We start from the raw sequence: 18,561 nt of genomic DNA on the forward strand, positions 1-18,561 counted from the left end.
TCGGGGAGGTGTAACTATAGAATTGGAGGCCGGACTACTGTTGGTTGTAGCAACATTTCATTGGACTATTCCTGCGTTGGATCCTCTAATCAAGTCTCCCTGACGTGTGGTTGATATCCTCCATACGTGGTGTGCTAATGGTCCTACCATCGCGGCGACTGTAAAGAAGATATCAGGCACGAATCGGGGAGGTGTAACTAGAGGATTGGAGGCAGGGCTACTATTGGTTGTAGCAACATCTCATCGGACTAGTCCTGACTCATTACAATATCCCGAGCAGCAGAATTTTTCATTTTTAAGGGCATGTGCACACAGATTGGTTTAGGAATCTTTTGCAGCGAATCCACTCCAAAAAATGCCCCAAAAAAGCCTCAGAAAGTGCTTGAGAGACTTTTCATATTCATTTCTATTATAAACCCCCTTGTTGTTCATATGTTTAGTCTTTTAAGCATTTTTCTTCGTCTTCAGATTTTGAAAAAACACCTGGTGGGAGAAAATAAAATGCATCTCACTGCTTTGAATCATCTTCTAATAAAAAAAAAAAGCTCCAAACAAGGCACTGCTCAATCAGAAGGCTGCAAAAAATTATTTTAGGACAGAAAAAAAACAAAAAAATTCTCAAATAACCCACAAAGGAATATGTGTTGAAGGTGTTTCCACTAGAAGACTTGTTTTTTTACCGCCTCAAAAAATTCAGTTTGCACTAAGCCTTTTTGTTGAGTTTTTGGAGTAGAAGCTGAGTGGAAACTCCACATTTTTTAGATTTTTTGCATTTTCTTGTGAGTTTTCAATCCTTGGTCATGTGTACATGATGTTTCTAATCCAATGGCAAAGCCTCCAGAGTTTTCTATCACAAACTGCTTCACCAAAAAGCTGGTGGATTTTTTCCTGAAGTAGTTCTGCCGGCATTTTAGCACTCGTTTTTGCGTCTTTTGCCCATATCTTCTATTACACAGAGAATGAACATGTTATGTCTTTTAACTGATCCAGGCATTCTGAACCCTGAAGCTGTTTAAAAAATTTTTAAAAAATACCAAACATGCACACAGAAATGTTGCTTCAACAGTGCTGCACATTACGTCCATTTCTGGCAGCAATTTTTTAATTTTTTGTCTTTTTTTTTTTTTTTTCAAAGTGGATTCAGGACGGAATTCACCTGAAAAAAGAAAGCATTGCGCACACAGAGCCAGTTTCTCCTGGAAAACCTCTAAAAAATCAGCAAAAAGACACCCTAACTGTGGAAAAAAAAGTTCTTGTCACTTGTATGAAGCATCACCTGGTGGAAAACATTTCAAAGTAGTCACTGTCTAATCAAAATGCTGCAAAAAACGCTTCAGGGAAAAAAAAAAAATTGGAAAACTTTTGAAAAACTCTTCAAAACCATTTTAGCAAACGAAAAACTCCTCCAAACCCAAAGAAGGGTTTCCAGGAGCAGGTTTGTCTAGAAAACCCTTTGTTTATGGCCGCCTCAAAAAAAACTCCCTGTGGGCAAATATTCTAAGGCTATGTGCACACGCTGCGGATTCGCCAGCGGATTTTTCCGTGCGGATCCGCAGGTAAATTGACTTGCGGATTGGCCAGCGGTTTTCCCCTGCGGTTTGACACCTGGACAATGGAATAGGTGTCAAACCGCAGCGGAATCCGCAGAAAGAATTGACATGCTGCGCGGATTTCAAACCGCAGCTTTTCCGCAGTGAAAAAACCACAGCATGTGCACTGCGGATTGTAAATGCCATAGACTTACATGGTACTGTACACTGTCTGCAGATCTGCAGAGGCCAAATCCGCAGCGGATCTGCAGCAGAATCCGCAGCGTGTGCACACACCCTAAAAGATCACGCTTGTGTCAACATAAATGACCCTATTAGAGAATAGTACACTACATATAACACTGCTTATACAGTTTGGAGCATCTCGGGGAGCTGACAGGTTCTCTTTAAGATGAGAACTGTTTTTTAAATTTTTATTTCAAGATTGTTATATTTGCCCTATCTTCATTTATGTTATCAAATATGGTAAAACTGGAATTAGGACATCATAACTTTCTTCATAATTCGGAGAACCAAAGAAATGTTTAAAAAAATTATTTTTTTTTTTAAGAACTCATTAAAAATAAGGAGCTCCTCCAGATGGTTCACACCACAAGGCTGGATCTTTAGACTTCAGAGAATGACCTCTTCTTCATATCTTTAAAATGTGACGTTCTCTTCAAACGGATGGAAAAAGTACATATCAACATTAACGTGACATTTCTGGGACATGCAGAAGTTTATTTGGGGAAAAATTCTCACATCACATCACTCAACATGTACTTTGGTTTATTTTGCTTTGTGGAAATAAGGGTGGGAGACAGTGTTTATGTTGCCATTCATTTTTTTTTTTGTGATGGTTCACATATTTATATAATCTATATAAGTGAATGACCATATCTCAACTGGGAGCAAAGAAACTATATAAAAAAATAATCCTGATATATTGCGGTTTTTACACCAGTCATTGAGCTCTCGTCACTTCTTAGCTTCTACTGTGAGGCCATGCTCAGCAGTTAGTCACAAGCTTTACAATGAAAGATAACACCTCTGTATAAAGCTAAAGGCTTTCAATGGACAAGTCCCCCTCTCTGCACAGTGACCTCTGCACATGTCACAGAGCATCACCACGTTTTTCCAAGGATCTCAATAGGTTGTGTAGAGTTGCTGTTGCCGCTGCTGAAATGCAGTGACTGCCCTCATAAATATGTAAGAAATGAGAAAAAAAATAATCAAATATGTTGGGAGTGGAGAGAGATGATTTATTTCTTCATCCTTGAAGTAATTTATTAATGTGGGTCTTGGGATAATTTTTGGGCCTAGTCACTCAAATGGGTATGGTGAGCTTCTGTAGTTCAGTCCGGTCATACCTTGTATGGCAGAGTGACCAGGCTAATAAGGTCATGTGCCAAGGAGTTGTCCTGATGTAAAGTGAAGAACTATTTTCACACCTTTAAAGAGTGATGTAGCGAGCTCATTAGTGATGAGCGAGTATACTCGTTGCTTGGGATTTCCCGAGCATGCTCGGTTGTCCTCAGAGTATTTTGGCATGCTTCGAGATTTAGTTTTCGTCGTCTTATCTGCATGACTTGCAACTGCTGGAAAGGCTGAATACATGTGTGGAATGTCTGTTTGTTAGGGAATTCCCACATGTATTCTGCCTGTCTACAAGTCGCAGATCATGCAGCTGAGATGACGAAATCTAAATCTCCGAGCACGCCAAAATACTCGGAGGACACCCGAGCATGCTCAGGAAAACCCAGGCAATGAGTATACTCGCTCATCACTAGAGCTAATAAGCTGACATCGTTTTGCACATGTATCTGTGGGGGTGCCTGTTGCACTAACTCCTTAAAAGCCTCAAAAAAAGACTAGGTCCTGTTACGTTCAAATCCACATGGACGTGTGGATTGAGATAAAAGAGCAGCCCAAGGTTAAATTATGTATTTAATTGCCTTAAGAGCACACTAGACAATTCAATATATACACAATGGTTATACATATACAATGGTCAGATATGCACATACAGGTGAAATACAAAAGATATAAGCAGATGTATCATGTCAATTACCGGTTTGATGTTCGACCATGTGTTCTGGGGGCATGGGCTGCCAGCTGGTTCCCGTTCCTTCGTAGCACGTTACTCGACGTGTCTCTCCATTTAGAAGTGAAGAGCAAGCATGACAAAAATAGTGAGCACATGGCCTTACGCAAGCCTTTATCCCCTTGGACAGTCACTCCTTTCTGCCCCCCAGGAGTGGTCCTGTCACCCTCCCCTGAGTATTTGCAGCTACAGTTGTGGCCAAAAGTATTGACACCCCTGCAATTTTGTCAGATAATACTCAGTTTCTTCCTGAAAATGATTGCAATCACAAATTCTTTGGTATTATTATCTTCATTTAATTTGTCTTAAATGAAAAAACACAAAAGAGAATGAAGCAAAAAGCAAAACATTGATCATTTCACACACAACTCCAAAAATGGGCCAGACAAAAGTATTGGCACCCTCAGCCTAATACTTGGTTGCACAACCTTTAGCCAAAATAACTGCGACCAACCGCTTCCGGTAACCATCAATGAGTTTCTTACAATGCTCTGCTGGAATTTTAGACCATTCTTCTTTGGCAAACTGCTCCAGGTCCCTGATATTAGAAGGGTGCCTTCTCCAAACTGCCATTTTTAGATCTCTCCACAGGTGTTCTATGGGATTCAGGTCTGGACTCATTGCTGGCCACCTTAGAAGTCTCCAGTGCTTTCTCTCAAACCATTTTCTAGTGCTTTTTGAAGTGTGTTTGGGGTCATTGTCCTGCTGGAAGACCCATGACCTCTGGGGGAGACCCAGCTTTCTCACACTGGGCCCTACATTATGCTGCAAAATTTTTTGGTAGTCTTCAGACTTCATAATGCCATGCACACGGTCAAGCAGTCCAGTGCCAGAGGCAGCAAAGCAACCCCAAAACATCAGGGAACCTCCGACATGTTTGACTGTAGGGACCGTGTTTTTTTTTCTTTGAATGCCTCTTTTTTTCTCCTGTAAACTCTATGTTGATGCCTTTGCGCAAAAAGCTCTACTTTTGTCTCATCTGACCAGAGAACATTCTTCCAAAACGTTTTAGGCTTTTTCAGGTAAGTTTTGGCAAGCTCCAGCCTGGCTTTTTTATGTCTCGAGGTAAGAAGTTGGGTCTTACTGGGTCTCCTACCATACAGTCCCTTTTCATTCAGACGCCGACGGATAGTACGGGTTGACACTGTTGTACCCTCGGACTGCAGGGCAGCTTGAACTTGTTTGGATGTTAGTCGAGGTTCTTTATCCAACATCCGCACAATCTTGTGTTGAAATCTCTTGTCAATTTTTCTTTTCCATCCACATCTAGGGAGGTTAGCCACAGTGCCATGGGCTTTAAACTTCTTGATGACACTGCACACGGTAGACACAGGAACATTCAGGTCTTTGGAGATGGACTTGTAGCCTTGAGATTGCTCATGCTTCCTCACAATTTGGTTTCTCAAGTCCTCAGACAGTTCTTTGGTTTTCTTTCTTTTCTCCATGCTCAATGTGGTACACACAAGGACACAGGACAGAGGTTGAGTCAACTTTAATCCATGTCAACTGGCTGCAAGTGTGATTTAGTTATTGCCAACACCTGTTAGGTGCCACGGGTAAGTTACAGGTGCTGTTAATTACACAAATTAGGGAAGCATCACATGATTTTTCGAACAGTGCCAATACTTTTGTCCACCCTCTTTTTTATGTTTGGTGTGGAATTATATCCAATTTGGCTTTAGGACAATTCTTTTTGTGTTTTTTCATTTAAGACAAATTAATACCAAAGAATTTGTGTTTGCAATCATTTTCAGGAAGAAACTGAGTATTATCTGACAAAATTGCAGGGGTGTCAATACTTTTGGCCACAACTGTAAAACTCCAAAAACCTATGAAGGATCATAAATTTCCAACTGAACGTCATTGGGTGGCAGTTCTTGTGCCATCAGATCCGGCCAGGCCCCTGGTACACTTGGAGACCAAACATGGCTTCCATATCTGGCTTATACTAGCCATTATGTGTTCTCCCCACTCTGGTGTGCTAGAATGGATCGAGACCCTGAAAGTCATTTGGCCCATTCCAGAAATCTCAATAATATAACCGGTATGTGGCTAGGATATACGATAACTACATGTTCTCCTTAAATCTCCTCAAGAAATCCTATCTTACTTAGATGAAGCAGTTACACAGCGTGGACTCCACAGGGGGTCATCCTGCATTAGCTTGGATACTAGCTGATGTGGCTGGACTACCTGCGGTCCTGTTATAGCTGCAGAAGCTGAAAGCGAGCAGTAAGCTGCCATTAAATCTCCCCATATTCTTCACAATGAGTATTGCAAATTTACTTTGAGAAAGTAAAATCGGATTAAAGAAATTGGGCACTCGTGTACTATTCCTTATTAATGGCCCCCTAAGGGTTACATAAATGTAAAAACTCTCCTCAACTCTCAGGCCAATGATCAGCACATGAAAGATGCAGCCAATCAGCGCTTGTTGGTTGGCTGCAGCCTTGACATTTACGTCCTAATGGAAAAATAGTGTTTCTTCTGCCCAGATGTAATTATAAAGGTTACAGCCACCGCTGATTGGCTGCAGCAGTCATGTGGCAAAATGTCAGGAGATTGATAGTGGAAAGAGCCCAGAGATCAGAGGAGTGGTGCTGGAGTGGTTGGCAGGTAAGTACTGATTTTTTAAAATATTTTTGTAGCACACTGGGGCCATTATTAAGGAGTTGTAATGTAGTGGATAACCCATTTTAAAAAAGTGAATTAATATTTATTTTTATTTAGTAGAATTAAACTGATGAATCCTTTTTAAAGGGAACCTATCAGGATGAATTTACATATGGAAGTAGTGGTATGACCAGTAGGTACTTGTCCCTTTTTTATAAAAGGGACAAGAGTCATGAGAAATCTAGTGCAGAAGTATATCAGTCTGGAAGTGCACTGTGGGCGTGCTCTGGGGAAATGCATTGCCAAGTGCATTGGCACACCCCCAGTGCACTTCCAACCCTATTTGCATATGGCTTCTACACCTGATTTCGGATGACTTGCGCATCGAATCTCTACAAAAAGAGCATCATTTTTATTGGAGGACAGGCGTCTTTAGAGCCATACCTCTCCTTCCATTTGAAAAGCCATCGTTCCCTTTAAGAAACAGTTCTTCAAGATAGAGACAATTATGTACATATAGCATAACATGACATTACATTTACTCTACTCATCATTTCTTTGTCCAATAGACCTAAAATGATATTTTGTGGTTCATTTAGAAATGTGTATTGTGCATTTAACGGCAGTATTTCTTTGCCGTCCATGCCGCATTGTGCTTGGAATCCTCCGTTTCCGTAACCTGCTGCTCCCATTATGCTCATACGTCCATATATTGTCCACAGGATAGAACAACATTTCATTGTGCGTTGGATCATTACCTGCATGTGTCGGCTTAGTTCAAAATACTGTTATGTGCGCCCAACATGGAGCTCGGTTCAGGGGAGCCTGCGATAACATATATCTTCTTACTGCGGTCTCTAAGATACTTCAAGTATGTCTTTATTTCCAACAATGGTTAAAGCAAAGAAATACCTTTCATCATTCATTAGCGCAAAAATGTTGAGCGTCTAGGAAAAATGCCGTCTATTATGTTCCATAAGTCCTGAAGATTTATACAGCACCATTTCCATCATACTGTTATTCCACATGTTATGGCCGTAGGGTCTGTTATTATTTATAACTGAATATTTACCATGCCTCCTTCAAAGGCGCTCTATTCTTGCCCTTTGGTGAACCCCAGCGTCTTCCATCTTTCCATTTGTCTCAATACCAAGCGACCACTATCCAAAAAGCAACACACACTATACTGCTTTGTAGATATAAGATAAAGTATCAGGCCATTTGGTTGGCGATGTTTTAATTAAAATTGACCTGTTACCTTGATATAAAACTTCAGTGGCGCCTTGAAAACATCAAATAAGAAATGTCCTTGTTAAAAAATGTAGAATCTTGCTATTACATGTCATGCTTTACATTCCATTGTAAAGGGGCAAAGGGCAGACATTTTTCCTTTACAAGCTTAATTCTTTCCACCATTGAGACACATGAGGATCTCATTATTACATATTGTATTTCAGGAGAATGTTTTTCTCTTCAGGGTGCTGAGGAGTAAATTGACTTTGCAGAAATCCTGACCAGGGCCTTTGCATAGTATCATCCTAGGCCATACACTGTATCTATAGAGATGGGCGAACCCAAGCAGTGAAGTTCAGCGTCCACACCGAACACCTATTGTTCGGGCACGGACACCGGACACGGACTTCACAAGTAAGTCCTTGTTACTGTTCAGGTTCGGCCCCCCGAACACTGGGTATTTGTCACACTGTCATATCCATGACAGCGCAGCAAACACTGCTTCTAATCAGTGGTAAAATCATTACCACCGGTAGACAGGTGCTGTTGCCTCGCTATCAAATGACAGCATGAGCCCGCAGCTATTATCGGAGGTATAATGTTTACCTCCGGTCACTGGCCTCGACTGATGGGACTGCTGCTCCCATCAGCCTAAGTCTGCTGCCAATAACAGCGAAAGCAGGCAGCAGACCCTTGCGTCTCCAGGCTGCTATTTTTACCCTGGGAAGTGGGCAATATCCATGGCCCCTTACCAGCCTAACAATACCATCCCCCAGCTGTCTGCTTTAGCTTGGCTGGTTGTCAAATATGGGGGAGACCAACACCATTTTTTAAATTATTTAATTTAAAAAATAGCATGGGGACCCCTCCATTCTTGATAACCAGCTTTGCTAATGCTGACAGCTGAGAGTTGCAACCCACAGCTGTCAGTTTTGTCTGGCTGGTTAACAAAAATACAGGGGAAACCATGCCTTTTTTTTATTTCTTTTTTTTTTTACCTCCGATCACAGGTGTGGGCTCACGCTGTCATTTGATTTTACAGCTGACCAGAAGCAGTGTTTGCTGCACTGTCATGAACGTGACAGCATGGCAAACACTGGATGTTCGGGCCCCCCATTCAAGTGAATGGGGTTCGTGTTTGGGTCCGGATAATGTTTTGGTACCCGAACCCCAAACTTTTTTCAACTGTTCGGTCAAAACTGCCAGACCCGAACATCCAAGGATCCATCCATCTCTACTTATCTACTATCAGCCACGGCTCGGCACATAAAACCGACGTCAGACTGGGAATAAACCCCAGCCCTGGCTGATAAATGTCAGCTGCCCACTAAGGGTTGTTTCAACTTCTTAAATGGGTAAAATTGCAAAGTGCTTGTAAAAACAAACAACTTTGCAATTTATTTCTTATTACATAAAACTTTCATTTCTCAAGAATGGAGTAATTTTTAATTGTATCGTTTACTGCCTACATTATCGACCACTGCTGCACTTCATCAGAGGTGGCTAAAAAAGGAGTGCAGCGCATACTAGCTCTTTGCTATAGAGTTTGTGAGTACTGTTCTGAAGCAGGCAGGATTGCTGATGCTGTAGAGACAAAGCTGCCTCCGCTTTCAGCATCGAAGAGCACACAGTTCAGGCAAGTGGCTCAACCATGCTGTTTCGTCTGAACTATCAATCATCAGAAGCTCACCATCCCCCCAGCAAGCAATAAGCTAGGCAGCAGAGAAGCAGTGAACTTCTGAAAACACATAATTTGGCAAACCACTTAAAAGAACCTGATACGTGAAAGAAAACACTATTACCTGCAGATATAGGGTATGACCACGAACAGGTTTGGGAATAGCTACTTCGTTTTCCAGATCCCAGGGTTTTCCCTGTCCTTCACCCTTTAACTCCTATACAGAGAACGGGACTTAACAGGGACCCTTACGCTGGGGCTATGGAGATAGCTGCTGGTCGGTGGTGCAAGCTGGAAAGAAGAATGGTTTGGTAGCTGGGTTAGAAGCAGGAGGTCAGTACAGGGACAAAATCGTAAGGCAAGAGAGTAGTCAAAAAATGAGATGAGGTTAAAATCGCAAATGGCTATTGTGAAGCATGATACTAAGACGTTAACTGGAGCTAGTTTATTTATAACTGGCAGTGGAGAGCAGGCTTTTAGGAGCTTAAATAGCTTGTAGTCCCACCCAAGCTGTACAAGAGAAAGCAAATACTGGTAAAAGATAACTCTAGGATGGATGGAACTACATGTCTCAGAGAATGCAGAACCTGAGTTGTCACCTCGCCATTGCCGCCTGGTGACAGAAACAGAGACAGGAAGAGCAGGCACCGATACAGATTTCACACATTCTCATTATGGATAATATATGTACATCTAAAATTAAGTAATGCCATATACTTGTACATTAGTGGCTCTAGTTATGTGTATCAAATCGTGCCACTATTTATGTGCTTGCAGTGTTACTGATATCTGAGCTTACACATGTACTTTGATAATTTGTTGCGCACAGCAAATGACCACCTTTTACCTTCAAAACAGCGTCAATTCTTTTAGGTACACATTTTTGAAAGAACACAGCAGGGAAGTTGTTCCAAACATCTTGGAGAAGTACTCACAGATCTTCTGAACTGCTTTCTGATATAACCAAATATTTTACCTTTTAACTCATCAGTGTAAAGCTCTTGCTGCCATTTTTCTGCACCACGGGTCCTATGTTTTTGTGCATAGTTGAGTCGCATGGCCTTGTTTCCATGTCGAAAATATGACTTTTTTGCCAAAATTTTTCCATGAAGACTTCATCGGGTCGTTCTTAATTTATGACAATGCTGGACATCTGATCATTTTAAAGGGAAGTAAGCATAATGTGTCTTTCATCTGCTGCACTAAGTCTCCGATGTGTCAACATTCATTCTTGTTGCCCATTTTTGGTGACCTCATACAACACCATCAGGGAGGCATCTGGTTATCTCCAAATTTATTCTGCAGTAGGACAATGAACCCAAACATATAGCCAATGTGATTAATGTTATTAGTGGAAAGAAAAACAAGGAGTCCTCAAAGTAATGATATGACCCCTATAGAGCCCTGATCTCAACATCATCAAACCTCTGTGGAATTACATTAAGTTTCTGCACAAGCCAACATCCACAGATCTGTGGTTCTCCAAGATGTTTGGTACAACTTGCCTGCCGCGTTCCTTCAAAAACTGTGTGCAAGAGTACCTAGAAGAAGTTATGAAGGCAAAAGGCACCATGACAAATATTAATGTGATTTAGATTTATCTTTTGTTCATTCATTTTGCATTTTGTTAATGGATAAAAACAAACTTTTAACTTTGCTAATGTTGAACGCAATCTTACTTTAAGCATTTTTCCACACTTGCCTAAAACTTTTGCACAGTGCTGTTCCCAGAGAGCATTACCGTTAAGAATCTGTACATAAGCTGACTGCCCGCAGGGAGAGATAATACCTTCCAAGATACTGTGGGTATAACACATGCACCAAAATGTGATATTGCAAACTAGTGGACCAAATTAATTTTCTAAAGCATTACCAACCTCTAAATTATGCATTACAGTACTGAGTCCTCTTTGCCCACATCGATTACATCCATATACAGACAACCTGAGTTTTTCTCGTCATACATTACTCATATCGCATCCTGCAGGAGTCCAACATCAGTCACCCCAAATAAAGGTTCCAAACATTTTATTAATATATCCATTATTTCTTTAATTTCTCAGGTCTTCGTCCTAAAAGAACAATTCGTCTTGTGCTATGGACTGGAGAAGAACAAGGAGGAGTTGGGTCCAGTCAGTATTACGATATGCACAAGGTAAGCCATTTTTTACATATTGCACCCGTTGCTTGCTGTTGTTAGTGGAGAGATTGTCAGAATTCCTGATCATTTATATGAGAATTATGACCACCTCTTCACTGCCAGTAGCAATCAATGAATCCCCGCTCTCAAGGTACATGCTGGTCCTATTGGAGAGACCCACATCTACTTATGGAACATCTTGTGGAAATGGCATAAATGTACAAGGTTGAAGTACTCCTTGGATCCAGTCGAACGATACAATAGACCTCATCAGTCTCTAGTACAGTGTTTCTCAACTCCAGTCCTCAAGATCCACCGACAGGTCAAGTTTTTAGGATATCCTTAGTATTCCAGAGGTGATAATTTCATCACCTGCTCAAGCATTAATTCCATCACCTATGCAGTACTAAGGAAATACTGAAACATGGCCTGTTGGTGGAGTAACATAACGGTCATCTCCTAATGGGGTTGTCTTCTTCTAGATCTTTCGAGTCCACAACTAGGTTGGAGTTTGGATAAACTGTAGGATTTTCTGGTACTCTGGAAAACCAAACCAACACATCTGATGACCATTTACTGTAGATATTGAGCCACCAGGAATTACCGTAAATGACTCATGAGTTGTCACCCCAAATATTAATTTATGGTTCAAGCTAAAAATTGTCTACAAGAATATTGAACTCAATTATGTTCCTGATCTTGTAGCTGTAGCCTTTGAGTAGATTGAAAAAACATTACGGAAATAAGGCAATCATATTTATCAACATTAAGCTACAATATTAATGCACTGCAGGATGCAAAAGGCCCCCATTATAGAGGTGCAGACATCACAGGTGCAAAATACTGATGAAACAATCACTCACATGCCTATCATTCATGGAAGGGTGGTTGCCTATTATTATCAATGCACACGGAGAAGGCTTTTATAGGGCATCGGTCACACAGATATGTGTGGTGCACAGTGTCTGGCTTACAGCCTATTAGTGACTCTCATACTATTAGATCAGGTTGGCTAAACTGCAATATATAAGTGCACCCCACAAGAACAGATACCTCAATTCCTCAAGCCAACACTAAAAATCCTAGCTGCACCCTGAAAATGAAGAAGAATGTACAATAAAAAAGATGGAAAAATATATAAAATACATGAGATATTGGTCAATGTTTTGGCCATAATGCACAAGCTTGCAATCAACATGGGGTCCTCATTGTCTTGCGAGTTCCTAGATTATAAGTTCCTTTTCGACGAGCTGCTTTGATTTTGAGTGGTTTGAGCTGTAAGTTGGTGAGACGATGTGTCAGTTGATGAAGCTCAGTGGAGTTAAAAGAGCACAAATCAGTACGAATAACTGAAATTATCCCAAAATAATAGCTCATTAAATAAACCTCAAGTTGAGTAATGTCATGAAGAAGGCATGAAGCAGTATCAGATATCTTTCCAGTGTAGGAATGTTGTTGTCCGGACATTTTGGGTGGTGTTAATACCATGTTGTCCATTAGCAAAAAATAGTTATGGGGGAACTTGCTGTTTCTAAGAAATGTTGTTTCTAAGAAATGTAATGTACATAGAAATGAAAGTGCAAGTGGTTTTCTTGTAAATCACAGACTGTTTATAAGACGCTTTGAAAAGAGTTTAACTACGTAATGTACAGAATGTCAAACGTCTTCACAATCATGGTGTAAGCGCGAGCACAAATGTGGACATGTTAGCGTTTCAATCTTAGAGATTCCCTTTTAACAGAAATTAATTAAGTTTTTTTTTATCATTCCTCATTTGCTGTTCATGTAGGAATAAATGAACATGATAAAAACAATGGGTTCTAATGGGTTCCAAGGCAATGAACCCACAAAAGTTACCAATGGAATATTGTATTTAGTGTAGAGTTATTATAAGGTGATGCCAGTAGCTTCGCCTTTTACAGCTAAAATCCCTCTACTTGACTTAACTCCACTTTCATGTTTTTCATCGGGTAAGGCAGCGGTAGCACCGTACGCAGTGAAGAGGCAGTGACCCACAAAATTCAAACACAAAAGTCTCTTTAAAGGGAATCTGTTACCATTTTTTTTGAGATATCATATAATGATATCATTCAATTGTGTGTCACATAAGGATGCTCTTAGTACTTTTGCTTCCCCCTGACCCCGCACCTTCCATGCATAAATACCTTTTTTATATCGGTTCAGATATATGTCAACTGCCGCGGTCCGGTCCGATGGGCGGGGCTTATTCACCTGCTCCCCCCCTCCCTGTCTTGCTCTACGCAAGAAGAAATGCATAGAGCAAGACAGGGAGCAGGTGAATAAGCCCCGCCCATCGGACCGGACCGCGGCAGTTTACATACATCTGAACCTATATAAAAAAGGTATTTATGCATGAAAGGTGCGGGATCAGGGGGAAGCAAAAGTACTAAGAGAATCCTTATGTGACACACAATTGAATGATATCATTATATGATATCTCAAAAAAGGGGTGACAGATTCCCTTTAATGTGTTTCCTCACAGCATTAAATGTCCAAACCACACAAGTGCATATAACTTCAGTGCATATAACTAGTATCCATTTCATCATTTGCAGAATATATATTATACGGCAATGTTCATTTTACAGACACTAAACACGCCGGTCTTTCTCTGACTAGTTCTCGTCGGTGTCTATGCGCCGTATCCAAGACTCTAGTCACACAGCATTACATGTTGCAGGCACTACACAAGTTAGTCCTCCTCTGACTAGTTCCTGTGGGTGTCTTGCACCGCTGTATCACAGTGTCTTTACTCACACAGCCGTACACAGTCCAGGATATCCTCTGGATTGCAGTCGGACACCAGATCCACCTGTTTTGCAATCGTTACACACACCAGTCTTCTTTCGGGCACAGGACATCCACCTCCAGTTCACCTCCGGGCACAGGACTGTCCACATCCAAGACCAGACACTGTGAACGACTTGCATCTCTGTGTACACTGCGGGTTGCCAGGCCTCACTCTGACCCTGACACACCTGAGACTCACTAAACCCTCACTCAGATCTCACTAACCGTTTCTTACAGGGCATTTATCAAAGAAACCTGTGGCTTCCAGACACATTGAAAACCCTGTTCCGGAATGGAACAGACTACACAAACTACTATCCTGCAGTCTGCTTCAAACACAACATTCAGAGCAGGTTTTCCGTACTTATGCCTTGGACACTAACATGTCCAAGACTAACACTTACTTTTATTATCAGTCTGCATTGCAGTCACAGCTATGCCCGTGACTGCCATACACACCTATGGCTTTCATGCGCCTCCATGCACATCCTGGGGAGAACACAGCGACCCCTACCTGTGACATTGGTCACTGCTTCACCATTGCAATCTCAGCTACGCCTGTGACCGCAATGCATCCTCGTAGCCTCAATACGCCTCCGTGCATATCCTGGGGAGAACACACAGCATCCCCTAGCTGTAACAGGGGTCACTGACTCACAATAGTAAGAAGCAACATGTAAAGAGGTTTTCTCACAATAAACATTTATCACCTATCCTTTGACTGGGAGTCCAACCAATCACTAGCATTGAGACCCGATCACCCATTCCTTTTCATTGAGGTCTTTTTTGAATGGAACAGCATGGTTGGCATTACCGCTGCTCCACACGATGTCTATGGGACTGATGGCTATCTTTGTGAGTCCTGTTGTCATGAATGGAGGAACAGAGGTTCCATGCCAACGTGCAAATCCATTCAGTTCTATCCACAGTGATTAGCCCCAGGAGATCAAGACCCCTATTCAAGAGATTGGTGTGGTCACCGGCTGGATAATTGTCTTTTTTTTAAAGGGACAGGCACGTCAACTGTTGGTGCTTAGTCTATGTCTGAATATCTTTTAATATCTGAACCTTCTCAGAACTGTCACATTCTGTCAGAGCAACAAAGTTACTTGGTTTATTTGTGAAGTTGTTTGTTTGCTAATTTGAATTTGACCCAGATCCTGCCTTTGGATCACTGCCATTCTTGAGCTCTATCTGTCTAACATGATGAATAAACTCTAAAAATAGGCAATAAGTAACTACTATTGAAGACAACTTTGATTGCATGGTCTGGGGATTCTCTGGCTTTTCTATACCCTCATGAACAACATATTATCTGCCCCAAGTTTGGCACTAAACTAAATCTAATAATGGCACAGTGGGTCTGTGCTCCTATGCAGAAGCCTGACCATGACATATATTATATATTTATAGTTTATTAAATTGCAATCTGTTCTAGAACTGGTGACTTAGATTCTTTGTATAGTCAATGTTAAAAGGCTTTCCAGCTTCAGCTAATACCAGAGATGATATAGATACTTTCTGCAGATACCAGATCAATCAGAACAGCAGTCAACAGTTGGGTCCTAACTCTAAAGCTGGCTATACACAAGAGATGGCTGTTGGATGAACACTGGTGTGAACAGAAGTTATTACTCACAATTTTACCAAAGTCAGTGGAAGAAGGGAAAAAACACTGCCAGACACTAAGGATTTGAACAAGTTGAAAAGGAGGGACTTTACCAAACCTTTCATGAAATATGTGGTGTACATAGAGGAAACAGTATGATTATTATTATAAGCGTCTTTATTGGGTAGAGAACATTTTGTTTAGGCTAGATCCACATGGCTATACTAAAACTCAGGTGAATTTACGTTTCCAAATTGCAAAGTGGTCGGGTATAGGACTGAAAAAGCCGAGTCCATGCTACAATTTTGTTCACACAGACTATCGGTATAAATGAAAGATCACTGGTGTGTACACAATAATAACACCAGTTATTATTGGATCATTGTGCTGACTGTTGAGCAGACAGACAACACACCAACCGGAAATAGAGCCGACTGAAAACAGTCTAATAAAATTGTAAAATGGCTAAAAAGTAGGAAAAGTATTTGTGATTACAAATAAGATAACAATGTCCCTCATTTTCTTTTCACAGTCACTTTATGAGGAGCAGAGGAACCATAGGTTAATATGTTGTTGCTGCGAGACTGACACTAAGAATACATGTAACACAAAAAAATGACTCCTCCTGACCAAGCTACACCTTGGCAGCTGACACCCAGTTATTCAGTTTATCTTAGTGTCATTAAGAGGCAGGCATGGGTCTGATTAGAAGACCTGGCTTAGCCTTGATTCAGATAAAGCTCCGAAGGCTCTCTCCTTCCCATGGAAAGTGTGGTCTGCCTCTTGGCTCCCTCCTTTCGACTTAGCATGATTCTTCACCTTAATGAGGAGATTTCTCTCCTTTAGGTACTTCGTTTCATCTCCCAAAGAGGTCTTTCCGCAATCTGACAGCTCTACCTGTCTCTCACATCTCCGTTCGGACATTTGGCTGGCTTGTGGCTCATCATGGTATGCTCTGGCAGAGGTCAGACCACATCTAGAGCTACCATTGTTCTCTAGTTTTAATCTGCCAATGTGGAAGGCCAGGGTAGGCAAGGCAATGCTTCCAGGGTACGGCTCTCTCCCCCTGCAGAGTAGAAACCTCCTGGGTCTTACACCTTCAGTTGTGTTATGTCCTGACCTTTGTTGGAGTTGTGGTATTGCAACCACTAGGGGCCACATCGGCATGTAGCTTAGCCAGGAATAATGAGAAGTCAGTACACAGGAGCAGCAGTATAGTTTGGAGGATAAGCAGGTTGTGTAGTCAGGAATAGCCAGAGGTCGGTACATGGTAGCAGCAGTATAATCTTGAGGATAAGCAGCTGGTGGAAATAAGCTTGATAAAGGCTGGGAGCTCAATAATCTTGCAAGGAAGGAAGTGCACTTCCAGGTTTTAGTAGGGTGTTCAATCAGGAGATCACAGTGTGGAGACAATCAGGAACAACACAGGTACTAGTATCTGATTTAGCAAGGAATTGTCCAGTGAGCTGAATAGCTCAGAGGGAAGAGCTGCCGCCTGGTGCACAAGAGCTGCTGGATTTGACTCCTGACAAGGTCTCTGATGTTCTATTCCCTATGGCCTTGGTATTTTGGACACATCATTGTGGAGCTCTTATCTTTGCGTCTATGGATGCAAGTCTTAACAAAAGGGTAATAGTTGCTTGGGTAGTAACCTAATGGATTGTTTCTATTCCTTCTGCAGTACTGATATTAGTTTTCAAACTCTAGAGATAGCCTTAGGATATCCAATCGTTCCTGTATCCCCCAATGAAGCGACCAAGAAATAAAGATTTGTGGTTACACACCATAAAATCTCTTTTTCGTAGCCTTGAATGGGTGACACAGCAGCCTCCTCTGTTTTGATTTTTTTTTTGGGAGGTGGTCATGGTTTTGCTCCCCACCCTATTTTTGCAGTGAATGAATTAATATTGATTTCTGTGTCCCCCAATGAGGAGATTTTGCAATGAGTACCATCAATCTTTATTTTTTCAACTTATGTGGAACATGTAACATTAAAAACTAGTACATTTAATGACAAAAATAAAAAGGTAATATTGTGCTATACAAACAAAAAAGAAGCCCAGATACATCCATAGCACTATGCCAGATGGAGTTCACCAAAAATTGTCAAATTGTATAAAATACATTTGTCAAAATTCAAATTAAGGATGCAGCTGCTTGGCTGATTTTGAAACTCCCATAAAACAAGTTGACTCCTCCTGTCTTTATGTGGATGCATCAGGCAACGGCTGTTACATAAAGCCGGATGGGATATAGAGAAACACCATCAGACTTTTATGGTATAGGTATATCCACATGATATTAATGTCTAGGGTGGAAATACCACTTTAAAGAGAGTCTCTCTATCACAGGGATACCGCAACAGAAGATTGTGGTGTCTGGTTACATGAACTCCTGCACTTTTTAGAACTGCTTTACCATCCTATTAAACAGTGCCGGTTTCCTTGCGGTAAATGCAAGGGTTAATCAATTCAGTTGATCTCCTGGAGCTCTCCATTCTGAATTATCTCAGCTGTTCAGTCTTGGCCTCTTCCCTCTGGTATATATACTCGCCACTGGCACTTGGAAGTTGCCAGTGATAGTTCTACTTCCTGTTTTGGTGGTGAAGAAGAAGGTTCAGTGTTTGGAGTTGGTGGTTGCAGAGTTTTTCTGGAGATTGCTGTGTGGAGTTGGTTTGCGTGTTTTTCCTTATCCTCTCAAATTTGATTTCCCCTTCCTATACCGCCTCGATTTCCCACTCTCTTGTTCCGTAAGTGTATTTGTATCTGTCATGATCCAGGACGGAGTTTCGCTTGGCCCTTCCTGGTCAGGCAGGGGGTTAATTGTTTCTGCCTCTCTCTGGCA

General features: G+C 41.4%; 1 protein-coding gene across 4 annotated transcripts in view; it reads left to right on the forward strand.

The window, feature by feature from the left end:
* The window catches only part of CPQ (carboxypeptidase Q), a 636,368-nt gene that overhangs the window by 538,399 nt on the left and 79,408 nt on the right, over nucleotides 1–18,561 (forward strand). For all 4 annotated transcript variants that reach the window (XM_073550429.1, XM_073550430.1, XM_073550431.1 and 1 more), the window contains one exon: nucleotides 11,221–11,312. In XM_073550429.1, coding sequence (XP_073406530.1) covers nucleotides 11,221–11,312 — 92 coding nt within the window. The remainder of the gene's footprint in view (nucleotides 1–11,220; nucleotides 11,313–18,561) is intronic.

Source organism: Dendrobates tinctorius, unplaced genomic scaffold, assembly GCF_039654945.1.
Source record: "Dendrobates tinctorius isolate UK_male_01 unplaced genomic scaffold, ASM3965494v1 ptg000165l, whole genome shotgun sequence".
NCBI lineage: Eukaryota > Metazoa > Chordata > Amphibia > Anura > Dendrobatidae > Dendrobates > Dendrobates tinctorius.